At 42.9% G+C, this 14,801-nt stretch overlaps 1 protein-coding gene across 1 annotated transcript in view; it reads right to left on the reverse strand.

Annotated features, from left to right (window-relative positions):
- LOC115114514 (solute carrier family 22 member 23-like) overlaps positions 1-14,265 on the reverse strand; it is an 83,124-nt gene extending 68,859 nt beyond the window's left edge. The window contains exon 1 of the mRNA XM_065013462.1: positions 13,250-14,265. Coding sequence (XP_064869534.1) covers positions 13,250-13,702 — 453 coding nt within the window. The 5' untranslated portion in view covers positions 13,703-14,265. The remainder of the gene's footprint in view (positions 1-13,249) is intronic.
- Between the last annotated feature and the right edge of the window lie 536 nt (positions 14,266-14,801).

Genomic DNA, 14,801 nt, shown 5'->3' on the forward strand with positions numbered 1-14,801 from the left:
GGAGGGGGGGGGGCTCAGGAGCCCCCCTGCAGGCACCTTGCTGCGGTGTCTACCGTGTCATTTAACACCAACGGCCACAGCTGCATGTACAGTACATATCTAACTAGAGATACTGTCTTATACTCAGCTGGCTCCTCCCCAGATATTGTGTTAAATGCTCTACAACAAAGCTTTCTTAGTGTCCATATAGCTTTATCTATCATTATCCTTGGTCTGAGCACCTCCAAAACAAAGGTCATGTGGTTTGGTAAGAAGAATGCCCCTCTTCCCACAGGTGTTATTACTACCTCTGAGGGTTTAGAGCTTGAAGTTGTCACCTCATACAAATACTTACTTATTATGGCTAGACGGCTGTCCTTTTCTCAGCACATATCAAAGCTGCAGGCTAAAGTTAAACCTAGACTTGGTTTCCTCTATTGTAATCGCTCCTCTTTCACCCCAGCTAACCCTGATTCAGATGACCCTCCTACCCATGCTAGATTACGGAGACATAATTTATAGATCGGTAGGTAAGGGTGCTCTCGAGCGGCTAGATGTTCTTTACCATTCGGCCATCAGATTTGCCACCAATGCTCCTTATAGGACACATCACTGCACTCTATACTCCTCTGTAAACTGGTCATCTCTGTATACCCGTCGCAAGACCCACTGGTTGATGCTTATTTATAAAACCCTCTTAGGCCTCACTCCCCCTATCTGAGATACCTACTGCATCCCTCATTCTCCACATACAAGACCCGTTCTGGCAGTCACATTCTGTTAATGGTCCCCAAAGCAAAGCACTGGGTCGCTCGTCTTTTCAGTTCACTGCAGCTAGCGACTGGAACGAGCTGCAACAAACACTCAAACTGGACAGTTTTATCTCAATCTCTTCATTCAAAGACTCAATCATGGACACTCTTACTGACAGTTGTGGCTGCTTTGAGTGATGTATTGTTGTATCTACCTTCTTGACCTTTGTGCTGTTGTCTGTGCCCAATAATGTTTGTACCATGTTGTGTTGCTACCATGTTGTTGTCATGTTGTGTTGCTACCATACTGTGTTGTCATGTGTTGCTGCCTTGTTATGTTGTTGTCTTAGATCTCTGTTTATGTAGTGTTGTGTCTCTCTTGTTGTGATGTGTGTTTTGTCCTATATTTGTATGGTATTACTTTTTTCCTTTTTTTAATCCCAGGCCCCGTCCCCGCAGGAGGGCTTTTGCCTTTTGGTATCCGTCATTGTAAAAAAGAATTTGTTCTTAACTGATACGTCTAGTTAAATTAAAGGTTCAATAAAAGTAAATACATTTTTAAAAAGAGGAAGGGAGGGAGGGAGGGAGGGAGGGAGGGAGGGAGGGAGGGAGGGAGGGAGGGAGGGAGGGAGGGAGGGAGGGAGGGAGGGAGGGAGAAGGTGGGTGAGATAGAGAAGGAAACAAAACGCTTGACAGTGAATGGAGAGAGATAAAGAAGGAGAAAGGGAATAGGGAAATATAGTGAGTAAATAGAGAGACAGAGACACATTAAATGCTTGGCAGGGAGTGTGAGGGGAGGGAGACAGGGAGAGTGGAGTGAGACTGCTGCATAGTTACTGCCTAGCAACAGACTATCACCTTGGTTATGAGTCTTTTTCTAATTTACAGTATAAGTTTAGAAGAATTCTCTCATCTCTGGGATCAGGGAATAGAGGAGAGTAGGAGGTGAGAGAGAGAGAGAAGCACACATCCAGCAGGAGAAGGACACATCCTTAATTACTTGTCCATATTTAAACAATACAAGCTAAAGCCTTTGAAGTCTGCCCCTTCGGGTATTTTATTGTTTGAGTGCATTAGCAAGAAACACACAGAAAACTCCTGAACTGAATCTAGAGAGAGAGAGAGAGAGAGAGAGAGAGAGAGAGTCAGGGAAAGCTATGATCCCTTATTGATGTAACTTCTTAAATCCACTTCAACAAGTGTAGATGAAGGGGAGGAGAATGCTCTTGAGACAACTGAGACATGGATTGTGTATGTGTTCCATTCAGAGGGTGAATGGGCAAGACAAAAGATTTAAGTGCCTTTGAATGGGGTATGGTAGTGGGTGATAGGCAGACCGGTTTGAGTGTGTCAAGAACTGCAACTCTGCTGGGTTTTTCCACACTCAACAGTTTCCTGTGTGTATCAAGAATGGTCCAATTTCCAATGGACATCCAGCCAACTTGACACAACTGTGGAAAGCATTGGAGTCAACATGGGCCAGCATCCCTGTGAAAGGATTTCAACACCATGTAGTCCATGCCCTGATGAATTGAGGCTGTTCTGAGGGCAAAAGGGAGAGAGAGCTCTGGCCCACATTCCATCACCGTTACAGTTGTTATAGAAAATGTGATAGTATAAATCCAAACGGTTCAATCAGTGACATCATTTAGAATAGTGCGACTCATTGAGAAATCACCTATGTAACCAATGTCATATTCCAGAGCTGTTGTGTGAATTGTATTTCAAATTCATATCCTAGATAACTATCATTCCAGAATCAATTCTCAAGTACGCATTAAAGGTTGGACTAATTGCAGACATGTTCAATAAAGAGTCTAAGGCAATGCATCTCAGTGCAAGAGGAGTCACTACAGTCCCTGGTTCAATTCCAGGCTGTATCACATCCGGCGGTGATTGGGAGTCCCATAGGGCGGTGCACAATTGGCCCAGCGTCGTCTGGGTTTGGCCGGGGTAGGCTGTCATTGTAAATAAGAATTTGTTTTTAACTGACTTGCCTAGTTAAATTAATTTGTCAAAATAATAATAAAAAGACATACAATTTACATGCTGAGCAGACAATGGTGACATCTATTCAAAAACCACCTCAGGTCAAAAACATAATGTAGCCTATTGAAGTCTATCTCTACTGTTAACATTTTATGGAGATAATGGCATCTTTTCTTTCAGGGGCACAATTAACAGTCTGAGGAAACATAGCATTATTCCTCAAATGATCATGCAGTGACAGGGCAAGGACAACAGTCAAACACCATGCCACAATCTCCCTATAAAGAGAGGTGTGTGTGTGTGTGTGTGTCCGAGATGGCACACCATCAGTGACAGTTGGTTCCGGTGCCTGTCAGACCAGTTTCTGTGTGAGAGAGATACAGACTAGCTGATCAGATACATCTGCAGTGTTGTCTTTGAGGTTTTCAGGGAGCCTGGCACTTTGTTACTGTATCCTGAAAGTGTCCACACAGACAGACTTGAAAACAACAAGAATAAAAAATATATTCTTCAGTTTGGGTGTGTGTACACTACGATAGTAGCTTAGATTGAGAGTGAGTAACTTTCTTTTGTGTGGAAAGAGAAAAATAGACAAAACAAATAGTATTAGGTGGATAGTAGGTAAAACGAGAGGTGGTTTCTGCATGATTGTCATCGCTTTCTAACACACACACACACACACACACACACAGTGCTCCAGCATATCCTGTCATGGCAATGTAGATGAACCATATAATTCAATTAATTTGAACAATCTCACTGTTTGTGATTATGCAGAGAGAGGGAAGGAGAGAAAGGGTGTGATTAAAACAACTGCGACCAGGGACACAGGTTGCTCTGGGTCACACGTTCAGTTCCAGGTTTACTGCGGCTCTGCTTAAAAATACCACTACGAGAAACTAACTCTCTTCAGCAAATACATACAATGACTGTATGAAGCTTTGTCTTTCAGTCCCACAGGCATACCTCTCTTTCCTCACAGCTGACATGTGTGTGTGTGTGTGTGTGTGTGTCTACACACAACTGACTTGGGCAGAGGGTTAACCCCTCCTAACAGCTGTGTTTGTCTCATGCTGTCCCACACTGATGCTGGGTCTGTAGATAAGACAGGACAGGACAGCTGGACAAACAGACAGTGAATGTTTAAGGACTAGGCGTTCCTGTATTCACTCTCAGGGCGTTGGGGGGCATTGTCCAGGCCTGCTAGCACTACAGTGGAATTGGGTGCAAACCTTATCTCTCCGTACTTATGACACACAGTTATCTCGTTGTACAGTTAAAGCGTACAGACTTTCGTAAGACAATGTAACATCTGCTGACACAGGGGTGCCAGCTTGAGGAGGAGTATATTCTTACTTTTCAAATCAAATCGTATTGGTCACGTACACATATTTAGCAGATGTTTTGCAGGTGTAGCAAAATGCCTTTCTAACATAAAGAGGAATTACATTGTTATATCCTGTTGATAGCATAATATTTTTCCACACTCACTTGAAATGGGAGCTGCCTGGCACCAATTGCAGTCCCATCTAGATACAGGACAGGAAATCTCCGGCTATATTTTAAGAAGAGCTGATCCTTCTCTAACCACTAGCTCTCCAATGAACTTGGACAATCACACAATCACAACTTTCCTTGAACACACTGGGGATTTCAGTCAGTGTAGTTTAGAGTGCGATGGTAGTTTATTGTCTCTACTCCAGGCTGTGTGATCCTGCTGCCATTTGAATGTAATGGAGAGTATATGACCAGAGAAGGATGAAGCATTAAGCAGGGAGAGTGGGATACTCCACCCATCCGGCCCATCTGTGTCTCTCTGTAATGATTCAGGCTGGTTTTATTCTTTTAGTCAGCTCTGTCCCCAAGAAGCCCCAGGTATCAATTAGAATCCACATCCACACCAGCCACTCTGGATTCCCCATCAGCCCCCATCCCCTTCTCCGCTGAGCCCAGCGTTATCAAAGCCTTCTCTGAACATCGCTCTGAGGGGACAGAGCTGCACTGTTACCATGCCATGACTATTCAAGGAGACGCTACCAAAGAAATCCATTGTGTCACTATGCTAGTATTTCAAGGAGATAGAGCCAAAGCTCTGATTGTATTATCACTAAGTTGTATTATGTCTATGATATAACTATTCAAGGAGATATATCCAATGCTTTTAGGGGCCGACCTGAGTTATGCGTAAATGGAACATGATTCCTTTTTTATGTACTTCTCTCTGTGTATTCTGACCTTGAACTTAAGCATGAGAATAGCATGCTATAAACGCAATCTCTGACTTTAATAGTATTTCAACAATGGTTTCACTTTCACAAGTGCCTCTGATTTAACAAATGATTGTACTTTATATGGATTATTATCGTAACAAATGCACTGATGGGGTCAAATTATATATAGCCTGTCAATATGTTGCATGAATTCACAATGGAAATACAACTAAATCAAAATAAGTATTATTACTTTCGCAATTTCACACATTTTAAACATTTATTTCTCCATTCTACGCTTAACAAGCAGTTCCCCTGTTCCAGCACATGGCACTGTGTGCACGCTTGACAAGCAGTTCCCCTGTTCCAGCACATGGCACTGTGTGCACGCTTGACAAGCAGTTCCCCTGTTCCAGCACATGGCACTGTGTGCACGCTTGACAAGCAGTTCCCCTGTTCCAGCACATGGCACTGTGTGCACGCTTGACAAGCAGTTCCCCTGTTCCAGCACATGGCACTGTGTGCACGCTTGACAAGCAGTTCCCCTGTTCCAGCACATGGCACTGTGTGCACGCTTGACAAGCAGTTCCCCTGTTCCAGCACATGGCACTGTGTGCACGCTTGGTCAAGCAGTTCCCCTGTTCCAGCACATGGCACTGTGTGCACGCTTGACAAGCAGTTCCCCTGTTCCAGCACATGGCACTGTGTGCACGCTTGACAAGCAGTTCCCCTGTTCCAGCACATGGCACTGTGTGCACGCTTGACAAGCAGTTCCCCTGTTCCAGCACATGGCACTGTGTGCACGCTTGAAAAGCAGTTCCCCTGTTCCAGCACATGGCACTGTGTGCACGCTTGACAAGCAGTTCCCCTGTTCCAGCACATGGCACTGTGTGCACGCTTGACAAGCAGTTCCCCTGTTCCAGCACATGGCACTGTGTGCACGCTTGACAAGCAGTTCCCCTGTTCCAGCACATGGCACTGTGTGCACGCTTGGTCAAGGCTGTGACGTAAACTTACGCTCACTCTCAAGCAAACGTTCAAAATGATGAGTCTCATACTTTGCATGGAAATGATCCGACGCATGGTTTACACAGGTTTGTGACTACGAATGATGGATAAATGAGGCCCCAGGAGTCGAGGGAGGGGGTTTATAGCGAGGTCCTTTAGTGGGATTGAACTCGTCCATTTACCTGAGAATCAATTCCTTCTGGGGACGACCTTGTTGGGTGTGTGTGTGTAATGGTATGATATGCCATTTTGTTCGATATTGTTAATATTGTGGTAACACTTTACCTTCAGCTGCTCTTGTACCTGTGTAGTAAAGCTGTAGTTAATACAGTAATAGATGATAACTTAATAGCTTTGTAATTAATTACATAGCGAAGAGGCAAAATGGTAGGCTATATAAAATAGTTTTGAGTTTCACAGCGTTGGGAAGGTTGCTTTCTAAAAGTAATCCATTAGTTACCTGACCAAAATTGTAATCAGTAGCATCACTTTTGGATTACCCAAACTCAGTAACGTAATCTGCCGACTTTCATTTAAGAAGCATTGGAAGAAGACAAAAATGTATATTACCAATTGAACCACATCTAATGCAGGATAAGCCAATGTTAGAGTTTACATAGCTGCCCATAAATGGATGTTGGATTTTACTACATGGGTTGGTTATGTTGGCTTCTTCTAACCCATTGCTTTCTACTGGGATGGAAGTTAGCTTAGTGGTTAGAGCGTTGGACCAGAACTTCAAGAATAGGACTTGAAAATATAGATTAGCTCAATTGTTTTATCTGACCATAACCCAAAAACTATGGACTTATTAGCTAACTTCCACAGAGTGTAGTTTTGTTTATGATTTTATTGTCTTGGAGGACTGATTGGGCTGTCATGGGCTCGCATGCTTTAATCACAACCCGAAAAGTGCTATTTGCATGTGAAAATCTATTCACATTGGTTCACATCAGGCAATGCTTCTTGTAAATAGCAAACTCAAACTTTGTGAGTGTTTTTTATAGGGCAAGGCAGCTCTAACCAACATCTCCAATCTCAATGAATTGGTTGGACTCCAGGTTAGCTGACTCCTGACTCCAACTAGCTTTTGGAGAAGTCATTAGCCTAGGGGTTCACATACTTTCCCAACCTACACTGTGAATGTTTAAAAATGTATTCAATATAGAAAAATGTAATAATTTCTGTGTTATTAGTTTAAGCACACTATGCTTGTCTATTGCTGTGACTTAGATGAAGATCAGATCAAATTTGATGACCAATTTATGCAGTAATCCAGGTCATTCCAAAGGGTTCACATACTTTTTCTTGCCACTGTAGGCCTATTGTTTATGTTTTTGTTGGTGACACTTTGATATCTCGATAATTTGCAGCTGTTTAAGGTAATCAAGTGTGCGAGTTTGAGCATGAGTCCGTTAGGCCTATGGAATTTCTTTGGAAATCATCACCAATTAGATTGAGTAATGATCTCCACCCGTGGTCTTCTTAAATTAAACTTGTTTTTGACAGTATGGATCACAATACGAAGGAAGGGAAGAACTCTCTCAAACTTTTATTCCACCGGCTGGGATCCGCACTATGCAACTGTTGCAAGAGAGCATTTTTCATTGGTTGTCTACTGGTCACAAAACTAATGATTGAAAGGCAGCTTAATCTTCTTCAATTCAACCATTATCGGGTTAAGTACACTTATACATTTGTGAACAGCCATCCACAAGAACCATAATCCATAAGGTGCTAAATGAGAGAGCAGCAGTGTAATTCACATCAATGTAATAAGTGATATTCATATCGCCCCGCCTGTAGGCTACACCACTGCTGTTGTCCTTCCCGCCAAGCCTTTATTCAAATTGGATCATCTTTGGATGCTGACAGATGTCACACCATTGGAAGACATAGCTTGGACCGTAGACTACAAAAGCCTATTCCTGCTCTTTTCCCGCGATCCATCAAAAGCATTTGGTGTGCCATCATAGTGGTCTTTGACTTGTGGTCAAACTCAACTTACTGTAAATTTACGCCTTTTTTCAATGCTGATTTGAATGTCACTGAGAAAACAGAAAGGTGTCAAGGAATGTTTTCGCAAACATCCTTTCTGAATGTAAAAATAATAATAGAAGTAAACTTGTTTTTAGTTAAGTATCTGAAATCTGATTACAGTATTTTTGCTGGTAACGTAAAGGATTAGAGTTACCATTATTTTGTAATCCGTTACTTGTAACGTCATCATTTACTCTGCAACCCTGGAGTTGATACCAACTCTACCAATCAAATTTTGATTGTATGAGCTGCCATCGGCGGCGACTAAATGTGCCTTTGAATATTCAAGATGGATGTTATGCATAGAAACATAAATATGAACGCTTACATGCTTTAGTGCAGGGGTGGGCAACTCCAGTCCTCGAGGGCCTGATTGGTGTCACAGTTTTTCCCCAGCCCCGGCTAACACACCTGACTCCAATAATCAACTAATCATGATCTTCAGTTCACAATGAATTTTGATTAATCAGCTTTGTTTGCTAGGGATGGAGAAAAAGTGTCATCGATCAGACCCCCGAGGACTGGAGTTGCCCACCCCTGCTTTCTGTGTGTACCATAAAGCTAAGCAGTCAGCCTGCTGTCCTCTGAGCATACAGACATCCTATATTAGCCTCCCTCCAGACAGTACAGTAAAATGAAAGCGTGGCTAACGTGTCCCTTGACTCGTGGTGGACTGGAACACTGTGCATGCAGGGCTGCCGCATTTTTATCTGCTGCTCGTTTAACAGGGAATATTATCTGTGATAAACAGATGTCCGAGGCTGTGGGCAGAGGGAGGGGCGCATGGCTGCTCCTAGTCGTATCACACTGGCCTAAAGCCTTGGTGTGGTACTTAGAACCCCTTTGTGCAATACTGAGAGAGGCTTCAAAACCAGGCTCTTTATCAAGCTGGTCCTCTTATGCCTTTGAGCAGACTAGATGACATGTCTGTGGGTAAACTGGTGTATTTTAAGTAGTGTTTGATAAATGAACATGTATGAAGCTTCAACAAAAAAGCTAACTCTTCCTTGCCGCCCCCCATGGAGATGGATGGGTTAGAATACACATAAACATAAACATCAAGATTTCCTTGAAGAAGAAAAAATATAACTTTAGTCAGGTGTAAACACACACTCCTTTGACTCACCTGAAACACAAATGACAGGGTCACAGGACATAGCCTATAGCAGTGGTCACCACCTTTTTCTGAGTCAAGATCACTTTTGCAGAGAAGAAGCAAGCTGAAATATTTTTTATATTTTTTAAACAAGACTTAATAAAGTCGGAACATTAACCTAATAAAAATGTGGTTTGTGCAGTAGGACTAATAAATCATTACAACATATTGGCTATATGCCTGGCATGCCAATGTTGTTCTTCTCAAACCATATTGTAATTCAAAACTCAAGCTTTGATAACCAAATAGATCCGTTGGTGTACCACTTGTGAGGCACCGCTGAGCATAAATTGAATTAATTTGTAAATTACTCGATTTTTTATTTTACTGCACTGATGGTACTTGCATCTGATGGTCATGGTGCTTTCAAGACAACTGGGAACTCGGAAAAAACTAGGTCAAATCATGACGCCGGTGATCTTCTGATCGGAAATCCAGAGCTCAAGAAAGATACCCGTTTCCGACATGGAATTCCGAGTTGTAAGACCTTTCAAAACGATCTTTGCCAGTTGGAACCAGTTTTTTTCAGAGTTCCCAGTTGTCTTGAATGCACTGAAGTCGGAGATTTTCGAGTACTCAGTTGTTTTGAACATAGCATTAGTCTCAGCGGAGAGAGGGAGAAAGCAATAGAGGGTCCGCCTCTCCAAGTCTCTAATTTCTCCTTCCTTTCCTCCAGAGAGACTGACCAGAGAGAGGGGACACCGTCATCCATCTGATTGCGAAACTTGAGTTGCACCACATCTGTCTCATGCACAAATTCATGTTATTTCTATGACCAGAGAAAGTGAAATACTCCTTGACATTAAAATAGACACGATGAGCTGCAAATTAGAATAAAAACGCAGGGCTATCGATACTTAGCTACTCATTCATTGCAGCGCCAGTGGAAGTAGGGAGAAGCACATTTGATGTTTTGTAATAGTGTTGAATAAAAACATTGTTGATTGTGCTGAATAAAAACGTAGACGTGAACTCACTCATAAAAACAGCAGCTATTTGCTGTATTCTTTGACAGTCTCTCTCTCTGGTTAAAGTTTCAAAAGTTATTAAATCTCACGTAGGTTAGTGTCAAACTTTGCTGTGGGGTTGTGGAAACTGTAGGCACGGTGATTGAGCTCTCTGATTGGCCAGCTCAGTAGGCACACTGAATTTAGCCACAGATCTTCCAGTCAGCCGGGTAGGTGCAGTTTGTCTTTTCAGACTAATGAAATGGTTCAAAATGGAAACATTTTGCATTGCTGGGTTTCTGAATCAAGTGCACCTACTGCCAACAGCGCAACACGAAGCGCAAGCCTTTATAGTTTGCTTATCTACAGAAATGTTTGGTGATCGACTAGGAATGCCTTGAAGATCATTCCTAGGTGATCGACCGGTTGGTGACCACAGGCCTATTGAGCAGTGTTTACAATGTAGTAATATGTGTGACCTTAAAGCCCAGATAAAGTATGTTTTATTTCATCTTTAAAGCACTGTATGTCTAATAAATCACTATGTATTCATTCCATGAAAATAACTCTAAATACTTAAAGCATTCATTTCCCTGAGCCTCCGTTTGCCATTGAAATGCTCAGTCTGATCGTGTAGGCGTGTTAATACAAAGGTAAATATATTTACATACACAGACCTGATTGGCGGACAGGATTGTCTATATTCTAGAGTCTACCCCTTTTTCCCTTCAAAGTAGGAGGATACATATGCAAATAAAAGATGACCAGTCATTGACATTGGGCCAAAAACTCCCTCCCACCTGAACAGACTGAAATTCCAGGTGTTTATGTCAAAAAGCTCTTACACTAAAAGAGCATTATAATAAATTTCACAATTTCAGAGATTCAACATAGTGTGCAAATATATATATATATTTTATCACTGCACTGCCCCTTCAAAGTTCAGTATTTAACCTTTTTGATAAAAATATAAATCAGGATGTGTAGTTTGTTTTTGTAGAACTTACTACAGATTATAAAGGAATCAATAGGACAGAGTGTAACCTACAAGACCAACAAACAACCAGAGGGTGTCCACTATGAGGTAGTCGTTTTCTTGCTGTGTGACCCTCCAAGCATCACAGAAATAGCCCCTAAGGACATGACTGACATCCCTGCAATGGATGTACTCTTATACCTCTAGGGGTCCATGAGAAGAATGCCAAATCATTTCTCATTGTCTTTCTTACAGAAAAGACACCCTATTGTGAAATAGTTTTGCCTTGCTTCCCAGACCTCTTGCTCTGGCCAAACGCTACGCCACGCCCACAGACGTTAGTTTCTTCTCCGCAATGAGTCTGGATCCGAATACCTCCCAGACCCTTCACCGACTGCAAACACATCCGGGGCTGTCTGATTGGTCCAGAAACCGATGGGTTGGGCCAGAACCAGAACACACCACTAAGGTATAAGGACTGGAGACCGCATCCAAGATGTCCGCCCGTTATATTCAAGGTAATCTACTCACGCCGACTCATGGACGGTCTATATCCGGGTGGCATCGGGTTTATACGGACCAACATCCCATGCGCAGTGGATGTCATCACGTTATCCAAAAACATGGCAGACAGTGGTTGAATATAACATTTGAATACTGTCGGCTGTGAGTGATGGGAAAAAATCTCCCTGAGCTACAATTATTTGAATAATTCAATGGATGTTTTGTGCACGAAGGTGATGACTAGAGTGTCTTTTTCAGGATTTTCAAATCGGAGTTCTCTATGTGGCGTCTACGGAAATGGTCAGTTAAACTGCAGTACCAAAGCAAAACTGTAGCAGTCAAAACCGTGGTTCTAGACCGGAACCCTTGGCTCCTTGGAACACGTGGGTAAAGCTACAGTTAGAAAATGTGTCATTGGCTTTGATACTCTAATTGGTTAGAGATGATCCAATTGCTGATGACTTTATTTTGTACAACACCACTGGTCACTAACAAACGATTTCAATGATGGCAGTCTAGAATAAAGTATGTTGCGTAAGACAGAGCAGAGGAAGAATTTTGTGTGAGTCGTCAGGCTAGAAATAGTAGGCCTCAAGGTCCATTTTGAAAGTGTAAATGGGGAAATCATGTCCTTTCACTATTTGGGTTCAGAAAGTATATCTAGGCTTAGTATAGCTATATGGGCCTAGGAGGCCTGTGTGGATCGATAAACACCTGAGGCTGAGGAACTGAACTATAACATCAACACCACAAGAGCATTGGAAATATTAGTATTCTCTCCAAGTAACTAAAACGAAATGTCTGATACAGAGTCGAAACTGGGCACAGTAGAAGAGTTTATAGGCTACTGTTCAGATATACAACCAGTTCAGATAAGGAAGAAAGACCATCGTTGGATTTATTTTAGAGCAGGTGAGATAATCAACATAGGGAAGTCATTATTCTCGGGTGGCGCAAGGTGTGCGAGGGAGAGCACTTACGAACGTGACAGTGGGCTACGTGCCCTTTGCTCTAGATCAAAGCTCGATTATCGCTTAGGTCTGGGCCATTATTACCAATGGCACATTCTGCCGTGGTCATAGGGAGAGGGACATCTCTCCGTGATAGGTAGCAACTCGTCAGCTGTTCCTATGAGTGATGGCATAACATCACGGGCTTAGGAACTGTCGGCATCTAGGTGAGTTATAGGCTACAGAACAGTCTCTCCAACCGACATACTCGTCGTTATTGTCCATGATTATTCATAGCCCCATGAATTGGTTATTAAAGCACTCAGTGGAGCAGCTCGTGTTATTATACAGGGATAGCCAATTGTGGAAAAATACATTCCTGGGCTGCATGCGCTAGCAGGCTATTGGAGGCAGCAATGCATGAACCAGTCACATGCTTTTAGACTCATAAAGGTGTGACGGTTAAGCAGAGGTGCCAGCCTATATCAAAACAATATGCATTTTTTTGAGAGACTGCAATATTCCCACAATGAAACAATGTGATAGTGTTAGCCCTCGTCTGCTAACATACTTTACTGTAGCTGTGGGTAACCCGCCACAATATGCTGATATTATAATGCAATTGATCCAATGCACCTCATCTGAATCGAGGGAGGAAGACATGTATAGGCCTTAATGACATAAAATAAACAATGTAAAGTCAGCCCTTATTGCTCAATGTCAGGCAACAAAACTTACCTTAGTAACCACATTCTGCATTAGTCCCGTATGCAGCTCAAACGTCCACTCCTTGCACATACAATGTTGCAGATGCCTGGCTGTATTATTGTGGGTGCCATTGTAATAAACGTACGCCGCTGTTCGTGGGAAACTATTATTTGGACCATTAAATAAAGAGGAAGGAATTATAGTGAAATTAGTCGTATTTGCAGGTGGAGGAACACATGTATTGTTCGGTTGGGCAAGAAGGAATTCATCAGAGTACTGGCTGAATCCAATAAATAACGCCGGAATCCACGTCAGCACGATTAGCTGTCTCTGATACTTCCCAAATCCCCCAAGAAAAGGCAAGACACAATCGTCGATGCGTGTGAGCAATCCCGGCGACTCTGTTTCGGGGGACACGAAGCCGTTCTCCGGTTGATGGTCCTCGGTCTCGAGCTGCACCACGGCCATCGCGGTTTCGCTCATGGATGCGTCTGTAGCGCAGCCGGGTTGGCAGTGTTACCCGTCGACTCCAAAATGCGTCAATGCCCCTGCTCTAGTGGTGAAAGCCGTGCGCAAGCAACCACTGAAATTGAAATAAGAGTCGCTTCTTTAGGATCTGGACTCCCTGTGCTCCTGTTTAGGTGGACTCCATGGACTATTGCCACTGAACTAAGAGCACTAGGCTACTTGAGTGACAGCAAGCAGCTTTAAATGTAGGCTGGCAAATTTCCAAACTTAGAATAAACAAGCGCGACAACATGGGAAATTGTCCGGGATTTTTTAAATCACCAATATTCCCTTCTGCTGGATAGGCTACACCTCATTAGCATATAATTGTGCCGGAAGAAGTGGTATATAGAGGGCGGACGTTAAACACTGCCCCTTTCTCGAGGGCGCTACAGGTAACACACCTGTACAAATAGTGAAATACAGTCATCTGATGGTCTGTAAACACATAGCCTATTCCTTCTTCCTGACCACGTCATCCGATATATCGAAAGTTAAATGTAAATCAGACATGTTGAGTAATTTTCACAGCGGTGAAGTGACACGGACAGATTCTGTAAATACAGAATAGGAAGAAAGATAAAAACATTTAACCGTCTGGTAAACTAGAGGCGGAACTTTGAGCAACCCTCCGCCCATGTCTGTAACTCACTCGCAGCAGTGCTAACCCCGACAGGTTGCATAACACGGTTTTGGCTCTATATAGCGACAAAGATCTCCATTGTAATGTGTGTAGCCTAGGAGACGTTTACTAGGCCCATAGGCCTGACCTTATATTTATGACAATAGGAGGTCTGTCATAGTGTAGGGAAAGGAGAAGAGAGGATGCACTTGAGTTGAGTTGAGATTTTTAATAAGGGGGTGGGCCCACTGTCACACACACACAAACACACATGCAATGGGTTATTTAAGCAATAAGGACCAAGGGGGTGTGGTATATGGCCAATATACCACGGCTAAGGGCTGTTCTTCTGCACAACGCAACGCAGAGTGCCTGGACACAGCCCTTAGCAGAGGTATATTGGTCATACATCACAAACCCCTGAGGTGCCTTATTTCTATTAGAAACTGGTTA

This window comes from Oncorhynchus nerka, linkage group LG9b (assembly GCF_034236695.1).
Source record: "Oncorhynchus nerka isolate Pitt River linkage group LG9b, Oner_Uvic_2.0, whole genome shotgun sequence".
In the NCBI taxonomy this organism is placed as follows: domain Eukaryota; kingdom Metazoa; phylum Chordata; class Actinopteri; order Salmoniformes; family Salmonidae; genus Oncorhynchus; species Oncorhynchus nerka.